At 48.3% G+C, this 24868-nt stretch overlaps 12 protein-coding genes across 12 annotated transcripts; 6 read left to right on the top strand and 6 right to left on the bottom strand.

Annotated features, from left to right (window-relative positions):
- Positions 1 to 1625: 1625 nt before the first annotated feature.
- Positions 1626 to 5121, top strand: BDW43DRAFT_104504 (putative ARID/BRIGHT domain protein (SWI1)). The gene is made up of 2 exons (XM_032037813.1): positions 1626 to 1684; positions 1952 to 5121. The coding sequence occupies exon 2, from the start codon at positions 2022 to 2024 to the stop codon at positions 5019 to 5021; it is 3000 nt and encodes a 999-aa protein (XP_031899649.1). The 5' UTR covers positions 1626 to 1684; positions 1952 to 2021; the 3' UTR covers positions 5022 to 5121.
- BDW43DRAFT_104501 (uncharacterized protein) lies at positions 5122 to 5495 on the top strand. The gene has a single exon (XM_032037812.1). It carries the CDS (start codon positions 5221 to 5223, stop codon positions 5407 to 5409), a length of 189 nt encoding a protein of 62 aa, XP_031899650.1. The 5' UTR covers positions 5122 to 5220; the 3' UTR covers positions 5410 to 5495.
- Positions 5496 to 5561: 66 nt separating this feature from the next.
- Positions 5562 to 7051, bottom strand: BDW43DRAFT_278672 (mitochondrial 54S ribosomal protein mL49). The gene is made up of 3 exons (XM_032042199.1): positions 6783 to 7051; positions 6261 to 6643; positions 5562 to 6197 (listed from the first exon to the last, which is right to left on the bottom strand). Exons 1-3 carry the CDS (start codon positions 6943 to 6945, stop codon positions 6147 to 6149), a joined length of 597 nt encoding a protein of 198 aa, XP_031899651.1. The 5' UTR covers positions 6946 to 7051; the 3' UTR covers positions 5562 to 6146.
- Positions 7052 to 7260: 209 nt separating this feature from the next.
- BDW43DRAFT_278674 (eukaryotic translation initiation factor 3 subunit E) lies at positions 7261 to 9518 on the top strand. The gene is made up of 3 exons (XM_032042200.1): positions 7261 to 8474; positions 8536 to 8730; positions 8797 to 9518. The coding sequence occupies exons 1-3, from the start codon at positions 7333 to 7335 to the stop codon at positions 8813 to 8815; spliced, it is 1356 nt and encodes a 451-aa protein (XP_031899652.1). The 5' UTR covers positions 7261 to 7332; the 3' UTR covers positions 8816 to 9518.
- A 461-nt stretch (positions 9519 to 9979) lies between these two features.
- BDW43DRAFT_311886 (uncharacterized protein) lies at positions 9980 to 10452 on the bottom strand (the record flags this gene model as incomplete). The annotated part of the gene is made up of 3 exons (XM_032047265.1): positions 9980 to 10168; positions 10222 to 10263; positions 10336 to 10452. The coding sequence occupies 3 exons, from the start codon at positions 10450 to 10452 to the stop codon at positions 9980 to 9982; spliced, it is 348 nt and encodes a 115-aa protein (XP_031899653.1).
- A 1228-nt stretch (positions 10453 to 11680) lies between these two features.
- BDW43DRAFT_104598 (uncharacterized protein) lies at positions 11681 to 12658 on the bottom strand. The gene is made up of 3 exons (XM_032037816.1): positions 12444 to 12658; positions 12039 to 12147; positions 11681 to 11922 (listed from the first exon to the last, which is right to left on the bottom strand). The coding sequence occupies exons 1-3, from the start codon at positions 12573 to 12575 to the stop codon at positions 11804 to 11806; spliced, it is 360 nt and encodes a 119-aa protein (XP_031899654.1). The 5' UTR covers positions 12576 to 12658; the 3' UTR covers positions 11681 to 11803.
- BDW43DRAFT_104667 (ArsA family ATPase) lies at positions 12659 to 13959 on the bottom strand. The gene is made up of 3 exons (XM_032037818.1): positions 13488 to 13959; positions 12841 to 13430; positions 12659 to 12785 (listed from the first exon to the last, which is right to left on the bottom strand). The coding sequence occupies exons 1-3, from the start codon at positions 13875 to 13877 to the stop codon at positions 12743 to 12745; spliced, it is 1023 nt and encodes a 340-aa protein (XP_031899655.1). The 5' UTR covers positions 13878 to 13959; the 3' UTR covers positions 12659 to 12742.
- Positions 13960 to 14278: 319 nt separating this feature from the next.
- Positions 14279 to 15235, top strand: BDW43DRAFT_104596 (hydroxyisourate hydrolase). The gene has a single exon (XM_032037815.1). The coding sequence runs from the start codon at positions 14619 to 14621 to the stop codon at positions 15168 to 15170; it is 552 nt and encodes a 183-aa protein (XP_031899656.1). The 5' UTR covers positions 14279 to 14618; the 3' UTR covers positions 15171 to 15235.
- BDW43DRAFT_104665 (uncharacterized protein) lies at positions 14994 to 16132 on the bottom strand. Its single transcript, XM_032037817.1, has one exon. The coding sequence runs from the start codon at positions 16015 to 16017 to the stop codon at positions 15301 to 15303; it is 717 nt and encodes a 238-aa protein (XP_031899657.1). The 5' UTR covers positions 16018 to 16132; the 3' UTR covers positions 14994 to 15300.
- A 9-nt stretch (positions 16133 to 16141) lies between these two features.
- Positions 16142 to 16905, bottom strand: BDW43DRAFT_278696 (uncharacterized protein). The gene is made up of 3 exons (XM_032042201.1): positions 16885 to 16905; positions 16624 to 16827; positions 16142 to 16566 (listed from the first exon to the last, which is right to left on the bottom strand). Exons 2-3 carry the CDS (start codon positions 16694 to 16696, stop codon positions 16475 to 16477), a joined length of 165 nt encoding a protein of 54 aa, XP_031899658.1. The 5' UTR covers positions 16697 to 16827; positions 16885 to 16905; the 3' UTR covers positions 16142 to 16474.
- A 1085-nt stretch (positions 16906 to 17990) lies between these two features.
- atfA (bZIP transcription factor atfA) lies at positions 17991 to 21163 on the top strand. Its single transcript, XM_032042202.1, has 3 exons — positions 17991 to 18526; positions 18964 to 20098; positions 20161 to 21163. The coding sequence occupies exons 1-3, from the start codon at positions 18421 to 18423 to the stop codon at positions 20468 to 20470; spliced, it is 1551 nt and encodes a 516-aa protein (XP_031899659.1). The 5' UTR covers positions 17991 to 18420; the 3' UTR covers positions 20471 to 21163.
- Positions 21164 to 21332: 169 nt separating this feature from the next.
- Positions 21333 to 24747, top strand: BDW43DRAFT_278706 (tubulin gamma complex associated family protein). Its single transcript, XM_032042203.1, has 2 exons — positions 21333 to 22791; positions 22843 to 24747. The coding sequence occupies exons 1-2, from the start codon at positions 21561 to 21563 to the stop codon at positions 24618 to 24620; spliced, it is 3009 nt and encodes a 1002-aa protein (XP_031899660.1). The 5' UTR covers positions 21333 to 21560; the 3' UTR covers positions 24621 to 24747.
- The last annotated feature ends 121 nt before the right edge of the window (positions 24748 to 24868 follow it).

The raw sequence follows: 24868 nt of genomic DNA on the forward strand, positions 1-24868 counted from the left end.
AATGGCCCCTGTCCGAAAAAGTAAAAAGGGAGAGAGAGAGCATGATCAATACATACCTAATTAGACGGATGCGTGCAAGGGCTGGGAGATAACGAGTGCCGTTGAGGTCGGCCGGTAAGAGTGTCCATCCATACCTTAGCTACTTAGATCGGGCGGATTTATTGGGTGGGCTTAGTACGGAGTAGCTGATGGAACACAGTTATAAGGGAATCTGGCGCCCTCGTCGTTCATTTTCCTGTCATAATGATTTCTTTCTCCTCTTTGATTGACATTTTATTTCCCTGTCTCTCTATCTCGCTTCCTTGCCTGTCTCACGCTCTATCTTTTCCTTAAAAGCCGGCTTTTTGGATTTTAGCTGACGCTTCTTCCCCCCAAACCCTCCATTGATACCCACATACGCATTCGTACAGGCAATTGAGGATGTGATTTTTGTTGCCAATGATACCCTCAAATCAACTGGAGACTGAACTACCTTGAGCATATTATATATGTATAAATCTACATAACATACAGTTTCGGTTTCTTTCGGCGGGTTATCATCATGCTCGCGTCGTTACTTTCTTGGACTAACCAGCAGGATCGAGGGCGTGTTAGTACTCCATGATCTTGGCTTAGTGTCTACGACCGAGTCCACCAACAACCATGTTTTTTCTTTGGACATACGGAAGAGAAAAGAGAAAGAGAACTTTCGGGATGAATGACAACAATCCGGGGGGAACAAGTAAAATACTACTAACACCAAGAAAGAGGAACAAAAAATGGCGACCTCTTGAAAGCTGGATGACCCAAAGGGGGATAGTGTGCATACCTGGGGGATCCACCGGGGTGGTGTTACCTAAGCCTAAGCGCAGCCTCTTTCTCGTCTTGCCGCCACTTTCCGCCTACGGGTTTCGCTCTTCCTTTTACCGCCCAATGCGAATGACAGCCTGCCTGAGACTTCTCCCTGTGTTCTGCTGCCCACTGGTAAAATAACTTACTGGAAAGTTATACGCCCAGTTTTCGTATGTACCATCCATCCCTCTGGTCTTATCCCGTTTTCTTGTCTTTTTAATCCCTTTGGACACTTGAGGCGCTCTCTCCACGCCTGTCTCCATTCCTGCCTTTCCTACCCCGTGCCTCCACTTTTCTTTCTTTCAACCGATCTTCCCTCCCTCCCCCAAGGCAGTAGGGGAATTAAAATTAAAAAGAAAATTCTAAATTAAAATACGACATTTCACTTTACTGCAATTATTGTTTAGGTACGCCTGTCATGCCGGTCCCTTCCCCCCGCTTGTCTTCAAGTTATTGGACTTGCACTTTTTTTTTTTGCCTATCACACGCTGCACCAACTGTGGCCACGCACTGCTACCCGCCTCTCCATTCTTCGGGTCTATCACACGCTACAACTGATAGTTCTTGATTGATTGATGGCTTATTCCTTTTTTATTTGGTTTATTTTCTTTATTGTTATTTTTTTATACTCCTGTATTAGCCTAGAAGCTATCTCCACCCCCTGCCATTTGCTAATGGTTTTTTGTCTGCCAGTCCGCTCTCACACCCAAGGTACTTTTTCTGCCTGCGGTGCCCATGGTCCCGTGACTTCACATCCTCGCAACCTCTCTCAGGCCTTCCAACCGCTACCATTTCGGGACCGGCTTTCCATCCTCCGCTTGTGAGTCGGCATTTTAGTTGTCCAGCCTTGTCGGTATGTACATCGTCGCTGTCCCTTTGTCTACAAAGAAACAGTTCCCTTCCCCTGTCTACCCTTCCCATCCCTTATTCCACTTATATGTCGTCTGGACCGTGCTGTGTTCGGTGCCGCGGACTAAAGCGCGACTTGCCTCACACTCCGACTTGACGCGTCTAGAGCCTTTCAATGGCGAAATATCGATTTGGAGCCAGTCATCTATCCGTTTAGAGCCATGACAGCTTCGACATTGCATTCTTTGTCGATGCTTATTGATGATTGAAGTAATTCCTTTTGATGTGTCATAAATTCTGACAGCTTTCATCTTGCAGATGGGTTGGTAAAACCACACGACATGAATGCCTGGCTAGCCGACGCCTCGAATCTCCCAAGCCATGATAATGGTGGCTTCCACCAGGCGACTATCGATCCTTCCACAGCGTTCCTTCATGCGTCTCCCACTCCCGACCCCAACCAATTCCAGCGCATGTTCAATGGCGTCCCGCGAAATGCTTCACCTGGTTTTCACAACCCAAACCAGGTGATTCCATCCAAGCGACCACGTCCCGAGGATGGCATTTCAATGTCGCCCCGACAAGCACCAGGGGGACTAGCTGCGTCGCGATCGCAGACGCCTCACCAAGTGCCCTTCCCAGGATACCAAGGACCGGCAAATGGCGCTACACAGTTCGCCCCGCATCCGGCTCAGTATCAGCACCTCCAACAGGGAGCCTCGCCCAATGTTACTCAGTCACCGATTATCCAAGATTTTGATCAGCATGGCGTACAGAGAATGGGAACAGCCTCCCCTAGTCCGTTTTCTCCTGCTGGCCCTCATGTTGGACCCCACGTATCACCGTCGCAGTCAGACCATCCAAGTAGAGTCAACACTCCGCAGAATAACTCCTTCATTCCCGGCCAACCATTCCACCAGGGTATGGCAGCGCAATTCTCTCCTGCAACCACGATGACTTCCGCCGCTGTGCAAGCTCCCATGCAGGCGCATTTTAGCGGCGTCCCTCAGGGATACCAGGCAATGGCTGCCCAGCAGCAACAGCAGCAGCAGCAGCAACAACAACAACAACAGCAGCAGCAGCAGCAGCGAATACACGCTATGCAGATGCAAAACCAAGGCCGTCCGATAAGTATGAATCCGGCTCTGGCAGGACGCCCCGTAGCAGCTGGTATGAACGCCATGGCCAACCCTCAACAAATGGCGGCCATTAGGCAGATGCAACAAACGATGGCGAAACCTCCCAACCCGGAAGGCTTCATGAGGTCGTTGCATAAATTCATGATGTCACGAAATCTGCCTCTGGACCCAAATCCCATTGTCTGCGGGCGCCCAATTAATTTGGTCCAGCTTTATGCTACCGTTATGAAACTAGGCGGATCAAAAAAGATCAACGCTACAAATATGTGGCCGGTAATATCTCAACAGCTTCAGTATCCTCCGATGCAGTTTCCAATGGCTGCTCAAGAGATTCGGGATCATTACCAGCGGAATCTGGCTGCTTATGAACAGGCTTTCCTTAGCACGCAACAGAAGCAGTTTGCAGACCAGATGCAGCAGAATTCGCTGCCACGACAACCTAGTGACCCCTCAGGCATGCAGTTCCAGTCACCCAATATAAAACAGAACCAAAGTTTCGAGGCCTCACAGCAACTTGGACACACATCTCCTAGTAATGCGTCAGTGTCAAGCAATATTCCAAATAATGTGCCAAATGGGTTCGCCACCCCAACGCCGGTGAAGGTGCCGAATAAGCAACAACAGCATCAGCATAGACTCAGCGTTTCCCGCCAATCTCAACCGCCTACAACCCCCCACGACCCTACTGGGCAACTATCGGGTCAGTCACCTGCGCCATCTGCCAAAGGCCCAGGGTCAGTGTCTGGAAAGGTTTCTGATCAGATTGACCAGAACCCTGACCAGCCTCTAAAACATCCCATCGAGGACCCCTTCAAACCTCTGGTCTTGCCCGAGAGTAGTCTTCATGGTCCAGTCGCGGTGGATGAAATTTATCAACTGAGTGAAGAGATCTCGAGATTCAAGCCAAATGTTCCTGCCTTTTCTGAACTTGGTGTAATTGATATACACGCACTCACGATGAGCATTAAGTCAGGGATTCATGCGGAGATGCGCCTGGCACTAGATACCCTTGCGACTATCTCGTGTGAACCTGCAATCCAAATCTCACTGGATAACTGTGAGGATTTGGTCGACAGCTTGGTCGAATGTGCAGAGGAGCAAGCTGAGTTTCTCGCTGAACATGCTGCTGAGGTGTCGGATGTTATGCTTCTCCCCTCGTATGAGGAGATCACTCGTGGTTGTCAGTCCGAGTGGACGTCACTGGCCGATGTCCCCGAATTTGGGAGTCTGGACTATGATCTAGACCGAGCTGTTGATAGACTCATCTGCATCACAACAATACTGCGCAACTTTTCATTTACTGAGTCGAATTTCGGGGTACTTTCAACGTCACCCGTAGTTCAGTTTATCTCCACCATCATCCGCTATTTGGGAACTCGGAACATGCTCTTACGAAATAATCAAAATACCTTGGATTTCATGAAGGATACAGTCATATATCTGAGTAACCTGGCTCACACCATCCAATTGCCAAGCAAAGAAGAAGCTCTCTCCCTCCTACATTTCCTCCTGTCATTTGCACCATTTCCCGGTCCGAACCAAGGACCGGATGGCGTTATGTTCACTGCATACAGTGCCACTGTTCATAAGTATACACCGGCAGCGGTGGACAGCTTAGCCAAGCTTTTGGCGCGCGACGAACCTAACCGGACGTTTTTCAAGGCAATCTTCTCTGGGGACGGAAGTGGTGTCCCTCAGCAAGAGCTGCTTACTCGTTCCTTTGGCCTTGCTATATGCCCGGTTCCTGATCAGCCTCGGAAGCCCTTGGCTATAGCTGATGCCCGCAAAGTTTTCCTTATGCAAGGATTGTTAGCTGCCGATATTCTTTCGGGGTTTGCAGATGGTAACCTGGCAAAATCATGGCTTGAATCAGTTGACGGATTCGCCATCCATCTTCTCCGACTTTCCTGCCTCTTGAGCACAGAGCGTGTTCCTCCTACCAACACCAACCCCCGTCAGTCACATGCTGCTAGAGGGCAGGCTGAGGCAGAAGCAGCTGCTTATAGTTCCATCATTAACCGAGGATTGGCCATTCTCAGGCGACTAGCCGAGAAGTCTAAACACGCCGACTCGGACTCGGCGCTGCGATTTCCGTCTGGAATAATCCCGAAGAAAGAGAGCCTACTCGGGGCATTACTCATGCACAATGTGGATCCTGGAGTCGTGCGGCAACTGATAACGTATGCGCGACTTGCGGAATGATCTGGGCTCGGGATATGTGGTGTGCGGTTGGTTTTCCTTTTGGTTATTTATAGCGTGGGTGAATATCTAGCATCACTTTCAAATATGTCACCTTGATGTTTACTTCTGTCATGTCTTCTATTGAGTAAACCATTTATCCTTGTGTTTTTTTTTTCTGTCTGGCGCCGGTGGAAAGATACGTGAGGCGTGACCTTTTGATATGTGTATCTCTGCTTATCGCTGTACAATGCTCAATACCCTCGGGCGAAAGATCATGCATGATGTCTCAATGGGTAAATTCATTTCATGGTCATTTTATCTTACGATGTTGGCCAGTCATTGGGTTCCATTTACGGACCTGGCTATTCTCTTGTTGTGTAGAAAACATTGTTCTGGAAGTGGATGGTGAGCTTTGTAAAATGCCCTTGTAAATGCAAGTTATAGGACATCAGGTCGTACTTAGTTCCATGCCCCCTGCATGGTGCAGCATATTCGCTGATTAAGAAAGAGCTTTTCCCTTTATTTGCATGATAAAGAAACAAAAAAAAAAATAGAGCGTCGTCTCAAGTGTCTATCAAGACATATTCAGATTCAGTGCCTAGACCTAATTATTCTGTCTGCGCATGCTATACTCTGCCCACGAGAGTAGTCATAGGAATTAGCGCAAAAGCAACCGTGAAGTCATTGAAATATACAAAGATACAGAAAAGTGGCATGGAGAGGTGAGATCGGGAAGGAAGAAAATGGCAAGAAACATGCCAGAATACAAACCGAACGTCCGACGACACAAATAAAACTGAAAATGCGACAGAACACCCCGCATAGAGAATAATACAAGGAAAATAAACCTAGGTTAAAGGAAACAGAAAGAGATGCAGTAGAAAGTAAAAGGAAAACAACCTCTGCCGATCATCAGCAAATACCTTAATCAGCCCAGGGGTTGCTGTCTGTCTTCTCTCCGATCTGCTTCCTCTCCCACTCATGCATGATTGTTTTCGGATGCCTTAATACGACTTCAACATAGAGACCCTGCTTTAAACTTTCGCCTGGAAGATGATTGGAGATCGATGATCGAGCGGATGGTGGAGGAAGATGGAGAGCAACGAGTCAATACTCATATCTAGGGCTTTTCTTGTTCTTCATCTTTTAAAAATTACGTTCCAGGAGGAATTTTTGAATTTCGGGCTTTCGCCAACCCTATAGCGAGCAAGGTTAGCATCATACGATGCTCCCGTTAGGGAGCAAATGACCAAAGCGTACCTTAACAATGATGTGTCCATTTAGACGGTTGATTGTGATGTCTGAACTCTTGGGGGTGCGAGGTTCACCGGATTCAAGACCCAAGTATTGCGCAAGATCGTTTCTCAAAGCATCCAGGTCACCCTCGGTCTTCTGTATCTTGGTTTGCTGCTTTGTACCGCCGGCCTTGGTGACCAGGTATACCGGGAGTTGGTTCGAGGCAGTGCGACGAATGAAATAAGGAAGATTTGTGAGTTGCAAAGTGGCCGATGCTGGGGTTGCTGAAGGAGCGTTCTCCCTCAGGGTCTGTGACTGCCGTTTTAATTGTACCAGGAAAGTCCGACATTGCTGCGTATGGACTGCGGAGCGGGAATTGGTGCGTTGGAGGGATCGGAGGGAATATTCTGAAGCGAATCAGTTAGATATATCCCGTTCTCCTTGCTCATAGGCCAATTTTCTCTTTTGTTTCCCCCTTCTTTCTATGATAGGATAGCTTGTCCATCGGGCAAGGAGTGGAATCGGCGGAAACCATGTACCACTTACGAGAGTTGATCAGTCTAGTGGATTGAGATAGTGTAGATAATGAGCTACATGTTCTCGAAGTAGAAGCAACGGACTGTGAAGCGTTTTGGAGGTAGGTAGGTAGAGTCGTCGACTGCCTGCGAATGGCCGAGCAGACTGGACGAGCCTGCAGGAGAGATGCCATCTGGTGAGGGTTCTATGGAAGGGGAAGAGGAACAGGAGGATTGATCCAACACAACGGGACAGGAAATACAACACCTAAACACCCTAACGTTGGAGGGCAAGCAGCTGTCAAGAGGAGGAATCGAATGTCTTCCGATCTTTGCATGAAAAGCGATTTCTTGCGCGGAGACCGCCGCTAGCCCCAACGCGGCCTAGCGCGGCCGCCAGCCCTCCCGCCCACACTTTTCGCCAGCGCAAAAGAAGTGAAAGAGAACGCCGCACACTGACTTCAAGTCTTGTTGCTTCCCGGTCCACCTCCACTTCTTTCCCCCTCCTTTTTTTTTTTTTACTCCCCCCTCTCCTCCTTACCTTCTTCTTCGAGACGCTGCCTCCCCGTCAGTTGTTCAACATGGCAGCTAACGTACCCCCCTCCGCAGAGACTTTGCTCAGCGGTGCCGCCGCTCACCCCCCCAAGACCGCTGAAGAGATCGCCAATCAGTATGACCTACTACCCAAGTTGATCCCTTTCCTCGACCGTCATCTTGTTTTCCCTTTGCTTGAATTCAGCTCCGGGCAGGACGATGACAAGGAGATTGTGCGGGCGAAGTATGAGTTGCTGAAGCATACGAACATGACCGACTATGTCGCCAACCTGTGGAAGGAAATCAACAACTCCGATACCATTCCCGACGAATTTGTCAAGAAGAGGGAGGAAGTTCTCGCTAAATTGCAACACTACCAGGAGGAGAGCGCCAAGATCACCGAACTGCTGCAGGATGAGGATGTCGTCGGCAACCTGCGGAGTGACAAGGCTGCGAACTTGAAATTCCTTGAGGAACAACACGGGGTTACCACTGAGATGGTCAATAGCCTCTTCGACTACGGACGCTTCCAGTACAGTTGCGGTAGCTACGGTAATGCCGCCGAACTGCTGTATCAGTTCCGTGTCCTTTCCACCGACAATGACAAGGTTGCCTCGGCCACATGGGGTAAGCTTGCCTCCGAGATTCTGACCACCAGCTGGGAGGCTGCCATGGAGGAAGTCCAGAAGGTCAAGGATTCGATTGAAACCCGGCTATTCAACAATCCCCTGGGTCAGCTGCAGAACCGCTCCTGGTTGATCCACTGGTCTCTGTTCCCCTTCTTCAACCACGACCCCGCCCGCGATGTTCTGACCGACCTTTTCTTCTCTCCTGCCTATATCAACACCATTCAGACCCACTGCCCTTGGATTTTGCGGTACCTTGCTGCGGCTGTTATCACCAACCGCAGCCGTGCACACAAGAACAGCAGTCTCTACCAGAAGCAGCTGAAGGACCTGATCCGGGTGGTCCGCCAGGAGGGCTACGAATACACCGACCCTATCACCGACTTTGTTAAGGCTTTGTACGTCGATTTTGATTTCGAGGAGGCTCAGAGGAAGCTGGGTGAGGCTGAGGATGTGTTGCGGAGCGATTTCTTCCTTGTCTCTGCGGCCGATGCCTTCGTGGAGGCTGCCCGTCACCTTATCTCCGAGAGCTACTGCAAGATCCACCAACGGATTGATATCAAGTACGTTACTGAGAACGGGCATTGGATTTTAGATGATAGAAAGGAAACTAACGTGATGCAGGGACCTCTCCACCCGTCTCGGTCTGAACCAGGATGAGGGCGAGAAGTGGATTGTTAACCTCATTCGCGACACCAGGGTCGATGCCAAGATCGACTACAAGGAAGGCACAGTGATCATGAACCACCCCCCTCAGTCGGTGTATCAACAGGTCATTGAGAGGACCAAGGGCGCCTTCTTCCGGACACAAGTCTTAAGGTTCGTCCACGCTTTTCGTACATTTTTACCTTGTTGACCGGGCCACTGACTTTGACGTTAATTTAGCTCGGCCGTCGCAAAATAAAATAAAAAAACCCTTACTAAGCTTTAGAACAAGGATTCGTCTTTTACCGTTCTCTTGTTGGTTCTGTTCATGTTAGTATTCCCCCGCGGCCTGCGGGTTTGTTGAGTGATGGGACCAAGCAGAGTGGCATCAGGCTGGCGTTCAGGTGGTCCACTTTTCATGTTCTCTTTCTTTTCCTTCCACTTGTCTTTTAATCTCTTGCACCGATGTAGTTGCTGGGCACCTCCTGTCGTGACCTTTGTTATGAAACTCCGATTGAAAGATCATCGGTTAAACCTTTACATACCAGGGGAGCTTTAAAACGCGGAAAGGAGAAAAAAGGAGAGAAGCGGCAAACACAGAAGGGGAAAAAAAGAAAGAAGGGAAGGAAGAACGAGCAGTACAGTATTCTTCTTTCTTTTCATTGATGGGGGGGCGGGGTAACGGACTGATCCTCCTTTTTCTTAATTTTTTTTCTTTGCATGTTTTCCTACGATATAAAATCTGCTTCCATGTGATTGATCTATGCTGTTACGAATGATCTATAGAGACGAGTGGAATTATAATCCTGTGGTTTTGATTCATCGGTCTAGATCGTCCCTCTTTTCTCCAGTAGTGTCTATCGGTAAGAGTGAGGTGGTCTACATCGGAAGCCCTAACATCTAGCTCACTGGATCTTTGAGAACCATCCATCCTACATAGAGATAATGTACCAACCCAGTTGAAGTGGTTCACGTGGATGTAAGGTTATCACCTTTTGTTTGTTTTTTAAACCAAAATTGAAAGGACAGAGCCTGTTATCTATGAGAAAGATCTAAACTGAAAAGCTGAACTAGTAGATATGCGAAGGTATGAGTAAATCCTACGTAAATTCAAGCAGTGAAACATAGGAAAAGCCGATGCATGGACGACGAAGATCAGCATCCCGTCCCGTTCCCCTTTGCATACAACCGAGGCCATGGACAGAGTGAGGTATGGTTATCCGATAGACATATAGCGTGATTTTTGATGACAATAGAGATAGTAAACAGTCATTCTAATCTCATCAAAGAGTACGGTGGTGGCATAAAACGCGAGACGCTCGAAAAGCAATTAAAGATATCTCTTTTGCATGACATAAACAGCAAATACTTTTCTTTCTTTTTTCTTTGTCCCTCTTTCTTTTCTAATGAGTGCCTTGGTGGATTACCGACCACGTCGAGTTTCACACTCAAGCGGACGTCTGCGTTGACCTGAGGGTCGAACGGGCACGATCTCGTTGATATAGGGTTCGGCATTCCTAGGGAACCCGTCGACTGTGGAATCGCTCGCCATTCGAAGAGACTCTTGTCGTTCATATTCACGTGACATGGCTGCAAGGTCATCGATTTGTTCCTGTTTGAAGGGTCAGTGATGTGGTCACGAGATCAAGATGAAGGGACACGGACCCTCGTTAGGGGTACACCGACTATAAGATAACCCTCGCGGCCCTTTGGTTTCAGATTCAGTTGTTAGGGTCATCGGCCTCATGTCTTGTGCTGGAGTCGTGGTGGTGAATGTACCTGATATGTATATGGCCTGACAGATGCTGCTGGTCCTAGGAAGTATTGAATGTGACCGAGGACGATATGTCGTGATAGACCGTATCCTGGTAACCAATACTGCTGAACTTGAGACATCCTCATTGATATACTCCTTGTCTGGGGTGGAGTGGTATATGTGTAAGTATGTCTGATGGGAGTTGAGCTGAGTCGTCTGCGATGATGATGACGACGACTTCCAATATCTACGAGGTACTTAGGGTTAAAAACATCCAACATAATGCCCACCCTGCAAGGGATACCAAGTGGACAAAGTATGAGATCCTAAGCTTTATGTACTGTGTACGGAGTATATGTCGTTTAAAATGTGGAAACGCCGAGAAATGCTATACTAGCCAATAACCTAGGTAAGGAGATCAGCCAAAGAGAAAACCTCCAGACTAGATCGCACTTACGCAACTCAGGAAGCCATCATGAGTTTTGTAAACAATAAAAAAGAAAAAAGAAAAGGGCCACGGTTGAGAGGTCACTTCACCTGTTGCTGATGTCGGATTTCGGGAAACCGCCTCACTCTTTTATCCAACCCATTTCGCCGGGAAAAGTGAGGCTTAACCTTCACCAAATTTAACGCCATACACAAATAGAGCAGACCTCCATCAACGCCACTAGTTCCGGATTTGTTGCGCCTAGGCTTTTTACTCCTGTTCGTCTGGATTCCCTGCCAAGTCTGCAGGGAATATGCACCATCCAAGTCGGTCTGTTTTCGGGCATGATACCGTGGCTCCACGGACTGGGTAAGTATTCAAGGGGTTGTGTCCGTGACCGTCTGCAAGTTCTGTAGATCCATCAGACCAGGACAAGTTTATTACGGCTCAGAGTTTCTTGCATGACTAGCATAGAAGACCCTGGCCAGGGGATGACACCTGCATGAAACACAAGTCGTACCCAAAGTTCTCGTGTGTACAATCCGAAGAATTTGGCTTCTGTGATCATCGAAACTTCTAGGGAAATATGTCCCCGTGATGGTACATGAGACGAGCTGTCAGATCTAGGCGCGAATTCCCACCCCCGATCTGGACATGATGTCTGCACAAGTTCTTTTCAGGCGAATGCTTCATGTCGCGGTCTTCTTGGAAGATAAAGTTTGGTGAATCCATTCACAATAGAAGGAAGGTTTCTACCAAGCAATTCAAATGACTAGTCAGCTACGGTCAAGATTATTCTCGATCGTCAGACAAGCTACGACGCGCTGGCAGTGACTTACATGTCCCTAGCTTTCTCTGGAACCCACGGAGGAAATATTGACGCTTTGGAACTGGGCTAATAGACACCTAGCTGTGACTGGACTGCCCGCTTGGAGAATTTACGATATTTGGTCTGGAACCACGTTCACTAGGAATGCCCTCATGCATGAAAACAGCTACATGACCTTGACACGGAGTATCCTAGCATGGCCGGCCTCGTTGTGGGTTAAATGTCGTTTGCTTTTCTAAATGATCTCGATCACCAAGCGAAATACCACAGGGCGAGGCTGTGGTGCTGTGCTGTACCAAGGATGCGACCGATACAAGTGATCCACAGCGGTATAACAAGCATATACCCATCTAGCTGTTGTGATGGATCAGCATATTTGTGCAAGAACTATGACTAGAAAGGCAAGTCATCGTTCATTTGGCTGGTAGGCGATGAACGAGTTTTTGTTAAGCTCAGATGAATTGGCCCACCATTGAAGTGTCTTTTAGTGAGCGTTAAGCTCGGGATGGCCTTCAAAGGACACTTGACGGAAGCATGGAGTCGTTGCAGCGTATTCCTTGTTTGATATACTCGGCATGCCTATAATCTCGCGTTTTCAATTAGCCGAGTGTCTGTATATGGCCAAAAAAAGAAAAAAAGGAAAGAAAGAAAAATGTCCTTCATTAGTCAAGGCAGTTTTCCAGGAAGAAATGAAGCTAGTCCCATAGCTAGAAGTGAGGCATTTGGATCATCCTGAAACCCGAGACTCTCTGAACGGGAAAGGCAGCATGTGGAGAAGACCATGTATATGCACAACTGAGACTCCAGCCTATCGATCTGCTCATGAGCGAACGATGGTTGAGCGGGAACTTTCATAAAGCTTTATAAAGACCCACATCTTGTAACCACTTCATTGTGTTAAGCTCTCCTTGCCCGAAGGAGGCGGAAGTGAGGCGAGCGAGACGATCGTTGATGGGGAAGCAATGGTAAAAGAAAGCGGGAAATAGAGAAGAGAAAAAAAACCTCATAACCAAATTGCTCTAGATTTTAATGTGCAAGGCATAGGTATTGTGTGGATCCAACCATCAAAACGCTTGGTGCATTACTGTCTATTTCTTTCTCATAACTCATCCCAATGGTAACAATTCGCCGAAAACCTCACGACGAAACTATGCCACAATGCCACGGAGCTTCTTTACTGAGGGGGAACATAGGGGTGAATAAGCATGTTGCTGAATCTGAAGATAGTTAGTACTGAAGTGATCTTGTAACCAGTGGGTTACGGGAACTGACTTTTCGAGTTTCTCCTTGCCTCTGACTTCTTCCACTAGTAATGGCATCCGGACGACGTTGAAGTCCTCATAGAGCTCTTCGATCTGCTCAAGGTACTTCTTCTGCATTTTTCTCCGTGCATTGCACTGGTCGCACTGACTACCTTCCTTGGGAAACAAGAGCTGATTGACAACGATAGCGTGTGTATCAATGTTGTAGCTTGTCAGCTCCTGGATCATACGTTCAGTCTCATACAGAGACAAGAACTCAGCGATACAAACACACACAAAGGTGGTCATATCGGGGTTCTTAAATTGAGTGTTGACCTCGCTGATAGTCTCCCTGAGAGACTCCATCTTCTGCAAAAGCTCGTCAATGTTCTGACCACCTGGCAAGCCACCGCGGGAGCCAAGGATCGAGTTCAACATCGGTCCGAACTGGGACGACAACTGCGATAGCTTCGCAAGAGCCTTTTCGAGCACAGTAGGGAATTGAAGGAAGCGCAAAGTGTGGCCGGTGGGAGCAGTGTCAAAGACAATAACCTCATATGACAAGGACTTGACTTGCTTCAAAACCTCCGCAAAAGACATGGCTTCGTCGACACCGGGGATCTGATATGGTTAGTTCAGACAAAGCTTAGATATTCGGCAGTTCTTGACCAAACGTACGCTGAATGCCAGATCTTGCATCATGTTCCCAACGCCCAATCCAGCCATCGGGTCGTCACCCTGCCCTTCGCCGCTGGCCAGCAGGTCCTGAATGCTACCATTGGGATCAATCTCCATAGCACTGAGGTTGGTGTATCCGTCGACTAGTCGAGCCTCCTTTCCAAACTTTTGCCCAAATGCGTCACTCAGGTTGTGTGCAGGGTCGGTCGAGATGAGTAAGACTGACTTGCGAGCCTTGGCCAGCTGGATCGCGAGAGAACAAGATGTAGTTGTTTTACCCACACCTCCTTTACCACCAACGAAGATCCAGCGCAGGGTTTTCTGGTCGATAATCGTCTGGAGCGAAGGCTCCATGAGATCGTCGGCCTGTACGACGGCGGTAGAAGACATCTTGGAAGCTGGTGTGAATTAACTCGGATCCGTAAGATGGGTGACTAAGTTTCAATGGTCTGGAGAGAGATCAAAGGTGAGCCGTGACTCTTGAAGGACAATGATGGATGTTGAGTTTACCACGGAGGTTGGTTTCCCCGCAAGACCCAAAACTTTTTGACGGCGGCGGTCGAAGCTTCCGGAAGATAGTTGGAACAGTGTCAGCAACAACGCTGTTGAAAATTTTAAGGGACAAGTTCGGGTGTAAGATTAATCCCTGTATAGGGTGCTTTATCTCCTATGGCAGCCAGAGGCCAAAAGAAGCAATTCCCCGTTATTTGATGTCGGGGCCCAAGTGGCACGTGCGGAAAGAAACCTTTACGGCCTGAGGCTCCAATTTATTTATCGTGACATGACATGATGTTTGACCAGCTTGATAGATCTTATTCCGAAAGTATCCCTCCCCAAGGTGGATATTAATTCTTCCATGGCATTGCACTCGGGATAGAAAATATTATATCTCAAAAATTTGACAATGTGAACGTCGAATATCACCTATGCCGCCCCACTGAAGGTATACTCCGGAATGGTCCATCAAACTTGTCGGTGGTCTCCGATGCATGAAGAGCGGAGATACAAAAACCCTATAGGTCTACATATAAGGGACAAAAAAAAAAGGAAAGATATATTTCCCTACGACTTTTATTCTCCTACCATTGCCTCCGCTCTCTCTCCTGTACTTTTTTTTCCCCTTCTCCCTTGATGGACTTGAGATTGAGTGACCAATTGGGCAGAACCAAAGACCGACTTAGCCTTTATCAACAGCAGCTTCGTTCAGTACCCGAGTCTTCCATAGCTGTCAGCAACTTGATCACTATAAAAGAACCAGCGCCAATGTCTCGCGACCCTATTACCTGCCATGTCTTGAATACTCTGTCGGGTACCCCGGCGGCCAATCTACCCGTGACGCTGACCCTCTTGTCAGCTCCTTCGAGCAGTCAAAGTCCCATCAGCTTCAGAGCAACTACCGACGCAGATGGACGAGTCAAGAACTGGACGCCTGTGACGACTGCCTCCCCTCCCGTTCCTGCTATACTCTCTTCCCTCCCGGCGGCGGACAGCAAAACGCACTGGTCAGTACGGTTCGAAGTTGGACCCTGGTATGAAGCGCAAGGGGTTGAGAGTTTCTGGCCGGAGGTGGAGGTGAAATTCACGGTGAAGGGGCGTGGACAGGAAGGCGAGGAGGGGTGGCGGCATTATCATGTGCCAGTACTTCTAGGACCCTGGAATTACTCAACCTATCGCGGATCGTGAGGCTATCGATAAAGCGCCTGAGGGATCTTATCACTGTTTGATTACTGTGGAGGTATGGGCTGCCGTATGACGTATATGGATGTCATGAATCGAGAGCCTCAAGTATGTTGAAAGTGTCAATGCGTCAAGTTTATTCTTTCCATGTCTTTTCAACCTCAATCACATCTCCTTCAATGTCTGCCCACCCCAACTGATTCCACCTCTCCGGTCGCTCCAATGCGTCCACAAAATGCTTCAACGCTAGAATTAACTGTGATGCCCATCTTTGTGGACTCACGCCCCCAATGCCCGTAGCCAGCGGGGTCATTAATATACTATCAATCCTGTCCTCGGACCTGTCCCGGTTCCAGCCTTCCAACTGACATAGTAAACTCCACACACACTCGTATACTACTTCGCGGTCCCAAGAGACTTTATTTGGGGATCTCATGGTCGGACAAATGGCTACCCATTTACAACCCCAAACATTCGTCCCTTCCATATCTTTGGGGAAAGGGACCAGTGTGCAAGATCCTGGCGGCGCAAAGCCTCTCCATTTCTCGTAAAGCACTGTTTGTGCGGCTCGCGTCAGGGTGTCATACGGATGATGTGGACGGCAGAATTTCCGCGAAATGGCATCGTCGAAGGCACCATCCAGGCGGCCATAGGAATTGGCTGGTGAGACAACTAGTTGGAACTTGGTGGTGGAGGGGACCGCATGGAGTCCGAAGTTGAGCACAGTGAATTTGATCTTGGGATTCTCGGCAAAGGACGGCCAGTGAATTGGGAGGGCTTCATTGAATGCCGTTATGAACTTGTCCTCCATACAAAGCAGGGTGATTTCTGGGATATCTTGTAATTTCGCCATTTTGGGAGAGGACTTTCCTCCCCTTGGATATTATATATCTATCACACTGAGAAAAACGATCAAAATCCTGTTGTGGGAGGATACAACATAGCCCCCCGTCTTATACTGGTGTTGAACTACGTAGTACGAAGTGTGAGCCTGCCACGAGGCTGAATTGAGAGGAAAATGGCTGCCTGAATCATCTCCGCTCAGGCAGCTTTTACTGTACGAATTGGGAACCATCCTGAGTTGGAATCTATCAGTCCATATGTGCTCATCAACAATGGGTAGACAAGGATGGAGGGATCGGTAAACCACGGGTTTTACTTCTCCCATATTAAATCCTAAAGACGATAAATGACTCAGGCAATCCCCCCCAAAGTTATGCATAATATTTAACATTCGCTTTATCAGTCAGCAGGGATCGTGTATGGCCAACTGGACTGTAAATGCAGCAATACCCATAGATTGACGGGTACTACTGCCAGTTGGTCCAGGGGAGGGGGGAAGGAGTCGTAGCAAACAATTGACACATCTTGGACTGTGTTGAATGGGGTGGAGGCAACGGTGCTTTGTCTAGATTGTGAGTGGCAAGCCCAGAAATTCGACCATTTTCGTCTGGCGCACCAATGAGATTAAGCGAATCTTGGTCACGTGATACTAACCCACGGGACGAAATGTGGCCGTAGCATTGCGTCATCACCAGGGGTTCCAATCAAGACATCCAGGTGTCATTCTCCGGAGCGCGAGAACCCCCTGAGAGAGGTTTTCGACCACATCAATTCCTTGTTTCAGATCAAATCTGCTGATTGAGGGCCTGCCAGTGACCATCTCATCGCATCCATCGCTTGTTAGGGTTCGATCATTGATCGGACGGGGAATACTCACCGCCCTGCAGGAGAACAAAACATGGCGCGAAATGTGATTCGCTGTTCAGATTCTACGGCAGATCCTACCGGGTACTACTAGTAGTCATAAGAGTTTTGGTCTCTGGGGAGGTTAGGTGAGATGGAATTTTCTTCGTTCACTTTCTGGCGTGGGGCTCGGGATCAGGCCCGTGAGTGGCTGGGTATAGTGGAGCCGCCACCCGGCTGGTCCGACAAAGGAAAAGAAATCTTTGGAAATTCCTGTCGTCGTCACCGTGACTTCATCTCATACCTTGACTCTTTTTTTTTTGTACTATTTTCCACCAACCCCCCTTCCCGTTTATAGTTAATATTTCATAGGATCTGGTTTGTTCTTCCCGTCTAGATCTGGACTGGATTCTTGATATTGGTTCTCCCTTTCTCTCTTTTCTTTTTCTTTTCTTTTCTTTTTTTTTTTTTTTTAGATTGACATCCTCCCCTCCTATTGGAATATCCCTGGATTGTTGAAACATTCCTGTGAATCTCCAAGTGACGGGTGTCCGTTTTGAGTTGGCCTATCGTTTCCGCCCTCACCATCATTCGTATTGGTCAAAAAGTATTGCCGAGAGCCCCACTCTGTCTCCAAGTTCTTGTTGCAAGTCCTGTCCTGTTTGTAGTAGTAGTACTCCGTAAGGGTCGTTCGACTGCATAATTCGTTGCTTGATCGTTGTTCAATTTTTTTATTTCTTTTTTGGTCCCCTTCCTGTAAGGTCGGTCCGTTTCGCTTCTTAGTTTCTCCCTTTCCCCTCCTATCATCTTGTCTATCAAGATTTTGGATTAGAAATCAACGAGAAGGCAAAATAAATAAATTAAAATAAACAGATAAATACATAAATACCATATATAATAAAACCGAAAAGGATGAAATTAAAGAAAAGAAAAAGGGAGATAAGATAAGAAGAAAGGAAAGGAAGCAAGCAACCCCGGACCTTCTTGAGAAAGACAATACCGAGACAAAAAAACCAGAAAAAGTGCTGTTCTACAATTGAGGTTGCACTTTTGGCCGGTACCCGTGGTCCTTTTTGTACACACACAGACAGAGAGACTGGCCACACCCTAAGGTTGCATAGTTTTACTACCCACCAACTTTTTTTTTTTTTTTTTTTTTTTCCTATTACACTTTGGCGTGACAGGAGTCGAGTTCTTAGGCCGGCCCAAAAACGCTTAGCTCACGACACTCGACCGCCTCCCCTCTTTTCTTTCTCCCCTAAAAACTCCCCAGGGAGTCCGACTACGTCACAACTTCTCAACTCCCTTCCCTTCACAGTTATTCGGGGATTCTTGCAGAACGAGAGACATCAACAAATTGTCTGCTCTACACCACTCATCCAGCGTTACTTGTTTCCCTCCCTATTATACTCGCTTTTCTTGCTCTCCCCCGTGAAGGAAATACTCAATCTTTGCCACCCACTCCCTCCACTCAATTTTTTTTCTTGCCCTGTTCTTCGCCCGTCTTGGGGTTCTACTGATCACTTGGCCCCTTCGCTTGTCTAAATATAACAGCCACCTCCAGATTATCATGTCTGCAGCTGTTGCATCAGCAGTTACAGGCACCTTAACACATCGCGCTGATAGTCTTTCGACATCCCCAATGGACGCCAAAAAGAACGCTTTGGAAAATGAAGGTTAGTATAAAATGCCCTTCTAGTCTTGAGCTTCTTTGTGTGTGCACATGACCTTGACTCTTTTTTTTTTTTACCAATTTTTCTTGTGTCTTATGTTTCTGTACTTTTCATGTTTCGTTTATGTTGTGAAGTTGTCAAGTTACAAGAGAGTTTTGGCGACATCTACATCTTGCTTTTAAGCCTTGACCCATTCTGGCTTGGTACTACGCCACTACTTCCCCCAAGATGATGTGTTCGAGCCGTCGGGATGACCTCACACCTGGCGTCATCGATGGGGCTCTGTCCTCTACACCACCATAACGCGACGGCGAACCTATCTCACTGTCGCTGTCAAGCCTCATGGCCATACCTGTTTTGGATACACCTCACTGTCGCGTCTATATCGCGTCGCTTTGTGTGTTATTTGGCGACTAACAGGATCTGTTATTGTTTCGCAGACACTCAGGCGCCGTCTTCAGACACCAAGAATCCAAAGTCCGACGTAGACCCCCAGACCTCCCTTGCGCCTCCTCCGCGGCCTGCTATAACATCTGCTACGGATACCCCAGATTACTTTAACTCTATCCATAACCCCTTCTCACTGGAGCCCAACCCGTTTGAGCAATCTTTTAGTGGTGGCACAAGTGGTGGCTCCTCTGGTGAGACACCGGGGAAGTCGATCCTTCCTCCAGTCGCTTCGCTCACATCTCCTGCCTTACCCGGTACTAGCTCGGCCGGCGGTGGTTATAGCTGGTCTAACTCGTTGCGCTCGGGGCCCTTGAGTCCGGCCATGCTTGCTGGCCCGACGGGCTCCAGCGACTATTTCGACAGTATTGGAAGAGGGTTTCCGACTCCGAACGAGTCTTCCCTGCGTACCGGGCTGACTCCGGGTGGTGGAGGTTCCATGTTCCCGGCGCCTAGTCCGAACTCTCAGGCGCTCCTGCAGCAACTGCAAAGCGGGGGCGCAACTCCTTCCACGATTGAGTTCCATCGTACGGCTTTGAACGCTGCTAAGAAAAATGCCCTGAATGGCCCAACTTCTAACCCTACGTCTGATCCTGAACAAGCAACTCAGAGTACAAGTATGGATATGAAGCCTAGCCAGCCGGCGGGAGTAGACCCTTTCGGCCATCATGATGCCGCGGATGCCGCAAACGGGCTTTTTATGCTAGCGAAAGGTGGACAGGCGAATCCTAATCAGTTTGCTGTCTCCAATCCGTCGTCCATACCACCACAGAGCATTCAAAATAATAACGATCAAGCTCGCGATTCTGACAGACGAGCTTCTAACGGTGCAATGGCTGGTAGAGAGACAAGTGATGATGTGTCGGATGTGTCAGGCGAGCATACAAAACCTGTCACTAAAGGAAAGAAGAAGAATGCATCTACCAAGACTGGCGGCGTAGCGAACAGCAGGCGCAAAGCAGATGATGCTCCAGCTAAAGGGTCGAACAAGAAAGCCAAGGTTAGCTCGGAGCCTCCTTCTGATGCCGGAGACTCGGAAGAAGAGGAAGAACACAAGAGAAAGTTGCAGACGGATAGTAAGAAGATGACGGACGAAGAGAAGAGAAAGAATTTCTTAGAGAGGAACAGGTAAGTTTCACAATCTTATACTGGGTGCCTATTTATTCCACTCTCTGATACGGTATCGTTAGGGTTGCCGCGTTGAAATGTCGCCAGCGAAAGAAACAGTGGCTTGCCAATTTGCAAGCGAAGGTAGAACTGTTTACTTCAGAAAACGACGCACTCACTGCGACCGTTACTCAATTGCGTGAAGAGATCGTCAATCTCAAGACGCTTTTGCTGGCTCATAAGGACTGTCCGGTTTCTCAGGCTCAAGGGCTTGGCCCTTTGATGATGAACGGCATGTCGACAGGGTTCGATCCTCACCCGTACAACATCCCTGGCAATATGGGAATGCAACCAGGTGCACCTATCCCCGCGCAAGGGATCCGAAGACAATGAATTAGTCTCTAGACCACAATCATAATATTCTTCCAATCTTGGTCTAATCGCGTTGCTACGACTTACAACGTTGCTTTTCCTCGGCTTATCTGAATGCAAGGCCATCTCTGTTTAGAGCCCAGACCATCTCCACGGGTTCTTGTTACGTTTCGATTCCGTTTGGCCTCCGTTTCCTCACGATGGCCTCTGGGCATGGGTAGGTGTTAATGATGTATACGAATTCAAAAATTGGACTGGCTGTATCTGACGGTGCGATAAGGGATTCTATTGAATCTCTGGAGGGTGCAAACTTGGCGCAAAAGCTTATTTTGGCTGTGTTTCTCTATTCTCGATTTCTTCCCCTTTCTTCTGATTCTTTCCACTTCTTCCCTGTCGTTTTTTCTACACTTTAACCTTAAACCCTAGTCCCTTTTTCTCAAGGACTAGGGTTTGTGTATTGTTTACTCGTGGTTTTCTGACTTTCTATTGCGTGCTTGATCTTGGGCTTTCAATTCGGCTGTCTAATATTCGAGGGACACGAGATCATGTCTTTCCCCCTTCTTCTTTTCCCGAAATACAGCGTTAATCGGGCGGCGTTCTGGTGGCTATTTGGTTCTCTGTTCACTGTTACTACAGCGACTCGCATGTCGGAAGGCTCTAGGTATAGAGAATCCAAGCATGTTGAGATTGAATCGATCTAGATATTGTTGGGTATTCTTGGAATACGCCTGTAGTTTCGTACTTGAGAGTAATTTTTAGTCTTAATATTTATGCCCGGATCTAGTAGCGGAGAACTTGGCGGTCACGGGAAGGTCCCCATCACTCAAACCAGGCAAACAATAACAAGGTTAGTAACAACTCTCCAGGTTTCAAAAGTTAGCTAGGCACATGAAACTTATTGATTAATTGGTATGCGACTCGTGACAGGACGTCATGCGCTGTTTGACTAGGCCGCATTGAACTCGAAGACCGCGTTTCCACCCATTGCTTTCCCGGCATCCCACATTCCCGTGCATCCACTGGCGGCCCTCGACGTCACACGGGTCGTCGTGACCCATAACTGAACAAACTTAGCTTGGGGAGGAGCTTCAAATCGGGTCACAGAAGGATCATGGCTGCTCGTCACTCCACGCGCCCGCGTCGCATTGAGGACGCCCTCGCCCAACTCGTTGACAATCTCACTCACCGATTTTCTTACGTCGCCGCGGAGGACGAACTCTCTGACGATGAATACGAGGCGCTCGCAGTGCGACAACAAGGGAACCTCGAACACTCATGGCGCATACTCGACGCTTACACAGACACAAACAATGACCCAGCATCTCCAAATGGCGGGACAGGCTTGGGGATTACTCGCAGAGGAAGCTTAGCCGGTGGGGAGAATATCAACAACGCGTCGGATCTGATCAAGCGGAAGCTGCTACGTCAGAATGCGAGTCCAGACAAGGCGATGCGGTTCTCCAATTTATACTCGCGCCTGTTGACCCAGCCTGTACTTTCTCAGAAGTGGGCTATCTTGTACCTCCTCTATCGACTGAGCTCGGACGACAACGAAGAAGGCCTGGAGGAAGAAGGGGGAAGTCGGAGTCCTGCGGTCGAACCAGGGAATTTGCAGAACATACTGTTTAAGGGCCAAAGGGCAAGACAGGGAATGGGAGAGAACTCGGATGAGGAGGGCCCCGCCATCAGTTCATCGGCATCGCAATTACCTGCGCGCCTAGAGCGGAAAGTTTCTCAGCGACGACGGGAACGGGAGATACGGAACACGGAAGCAGAACAGGAACTTGATTTGGCTCGAGAGCATCAGAGGCGTCGTGCAATTTCTGATGTTGTAGCGAGGGATATTCAGTTGGAAGAGCAGAGGAACGTGCAACCCGAGCCGGTCCCAGAAAACCAACAGAAGGTAGCTCGACCTACCGAGAATGGGCTTTTGCGTGAGCTCCCCTTCAATATGCAGGGGCTATCATCCTCGAATCTTGAGTTTTCGTCTTCCTCTACCCTCAAACTGCCCCCAACGCTGCCCATCCCCTTGATATCGCTTGTGAACGCATTGGCGGAGCCTTGTCTGTTATACAAGGGGTTGTCAGCCTTTGTTGAAAGCTCTAGTGGTGGCCTGTTGAACCAGAGTTTGCGAGCGGCACTTTCAAACGAGCTTCGCTCGTATTTGGGCCTAGTCGCTACACTCGAAGGGGAGATTCGACGGGCGCTGGCCGCTCCTGGAGATTCCACAGATACGCCTAGTGTAGCTAAAACCGGCGTCACATTAAAAAGATGTGTGGTATGGACAAGGGATGCGACAATGGCACTGAGATTAATGAGCTTGATTGTCGAGGAAGCTCAGAGTAAGTACTTTCAAGGTTACATGGACATTTATTCATCTAACGGTATTCTAGATAAGAAAGGTGGTCAACTTATATCGATGATACATGGCTTTTCCACTTCCCATGGAGATCCTTTCGTCTGTGCGCTCGCTGAGAAACTGCTCGCACACGTCACACGGCCGTTCTATAATATGCTACGGTTATGGATTTACGACGGCGAACTCTCAGATCCATATAAGGAATTCTTTGTGGTAGCGCCAGAAATGAGTCCAAGCACAGATCCCCGGCGCATCGCTACGAGCGTTTGGGAAGACAAATACAAGCTTGACGACGATTTGGTGCCGTCAATCATTACGCAGGATTTTGCGAAGAAGGTATTCTTGATCGGAAAATCCTTGAATTTCATCAGGTACGGCTGCGGCGATTCGGGATGGGTAGAAGCCTATTCAAAGGAGACTTCGAAAGAATTGCGATACGGCGACACAGCAAGTCTGGAGACATCCATCGATGAGGCATATAAGATCACAATGGCGCGACTAATCTACCTCATGGATGAGAAGTTCAAGCTTTTTGATCATCTTCGGGCGTTGAAGAAATACCTATTATTAGGACAGGGTGATTTCATCGCCCTGCTGATGGAATCGCTGGCGTCAAACCTCGACCGTCCTGCTAATTCCCAATATAGACATACGCTTACGGCTCAGCTGGAACATGCCATCCGTGCTTCAAACGCTCAATATGACTCGCCAGACGTTCTTCGCCGTTTAGATGCCCGAATGTTAGAACTCAGTCATGGCGAGATCGGCTGGGACTGTTTCACACTAGAATATAAGATAGATGCTCCAGTGGATGTCGTCATTACACCCTGGGGCTCTACTCAGTACTTGAAAGTGTTCAATTTCTTATGGCGCGTGAAACGTGTCGAGTTTGCACTGGGCAGTACCTGGCGACGATGCATGACCGGGGCCAGAGGAGTGCTGAGGAGTGTCGATGATAAAGTAGGGCCTGACTGGAAACGAGCGAGATGCGCCATTGCTGAGATGATTCATTTTGTTTGTCAACTGCAATACTATATCTTGTTCGAGGTCATAGAGGCCAGTTGGGATCAATTGCAAGCTTCCATCTCCAAGCCAGGATGCACACTGGACGATTTGATCGAAGCACACACCAAATATCTCAATTCAATCACTCACAAGGGCCTACTAGGATCCTCATCTTCGTCTAAGAGCTCATCTTCCAACAAACATCAAGACGAGAGCTTCTTGACCCAACTACACCAGATTTTGAAGATTATGCTCGCCTACAAGGATGCTGTTGACGGGTTATATTCTTTCTCTGTCGCCGAGTTCACTCGAAGGCAGGAACTCAGCGCTAAAATCGAAACGCGCACCGCACAAGGACGTTGGGGCGTTACAGAACGCGATCTCCTCTCCTCCCGACGACACAAGAATTCAGTATCCTCAGTATCTACGCCAAACGTTGGAAACTCTGGCGATGATATTGGGACACCGTCATCCCTCATGGGCCACGATCTTTCCGCTGATGACCACATGCTCGCGTCTCTACGTGTTCGGCTCCGCGATCTGTCTGCGGAGTTCAAGTCGCGGTTAAACATCCTCCTGGGCGATCTGGCGTATCAACCAGACGTGGACATGCGGTTCCTTGGAGTAGTCATGAATTTCAACGACGTCTATGAGCCAGTGCGAAGGAGGAGGACAGCAAACAGTTCTCGGGACCGGGAAAGGCTCAGACGGAAAGCGGTAGAAGGTAATGCGCAGAAGGAGATGAAGAGAGAGAAAAGGGACTCAAATGGGGCGGAAAACGCCAGTGGCTCAGGTAATGGGCCATAATCTACCTTTCGCCTACATGCATCGTGGTTTCGCATCTTTGGTGAGAGTTGGGATTGTAAAACCGGAGTCAAAAGGAACTGGAAGGCAAAGTCTAATGGCATGAATAATAATGCAAGCGACGAATTTTCACGGTCATTCAAATATATATTTACATATCATAGGATAATATGTAAATGCGAGAATATATCCTAAATCTAACATCCATATATAATTTTCAAATATAATAACGATATCGGTTCGGTTCCAGT

The sequence above is a fragment of the Aspergillus alliaceus genome (genome assembly GCF_009176365.1).
Source record: "Aspergillus alliaceus strain CBS 536.65 unplaced genomic scaffold BDW43scaffold_26, whole genome shotgun sequence".
Taxonomy (NCBI): Eukaryota; Fungi; Ascomycota; class Eurotiomycetes; order Eurotiales; family Aspergillaceae; genus Aspergillus; species Aspergillus alliaceus.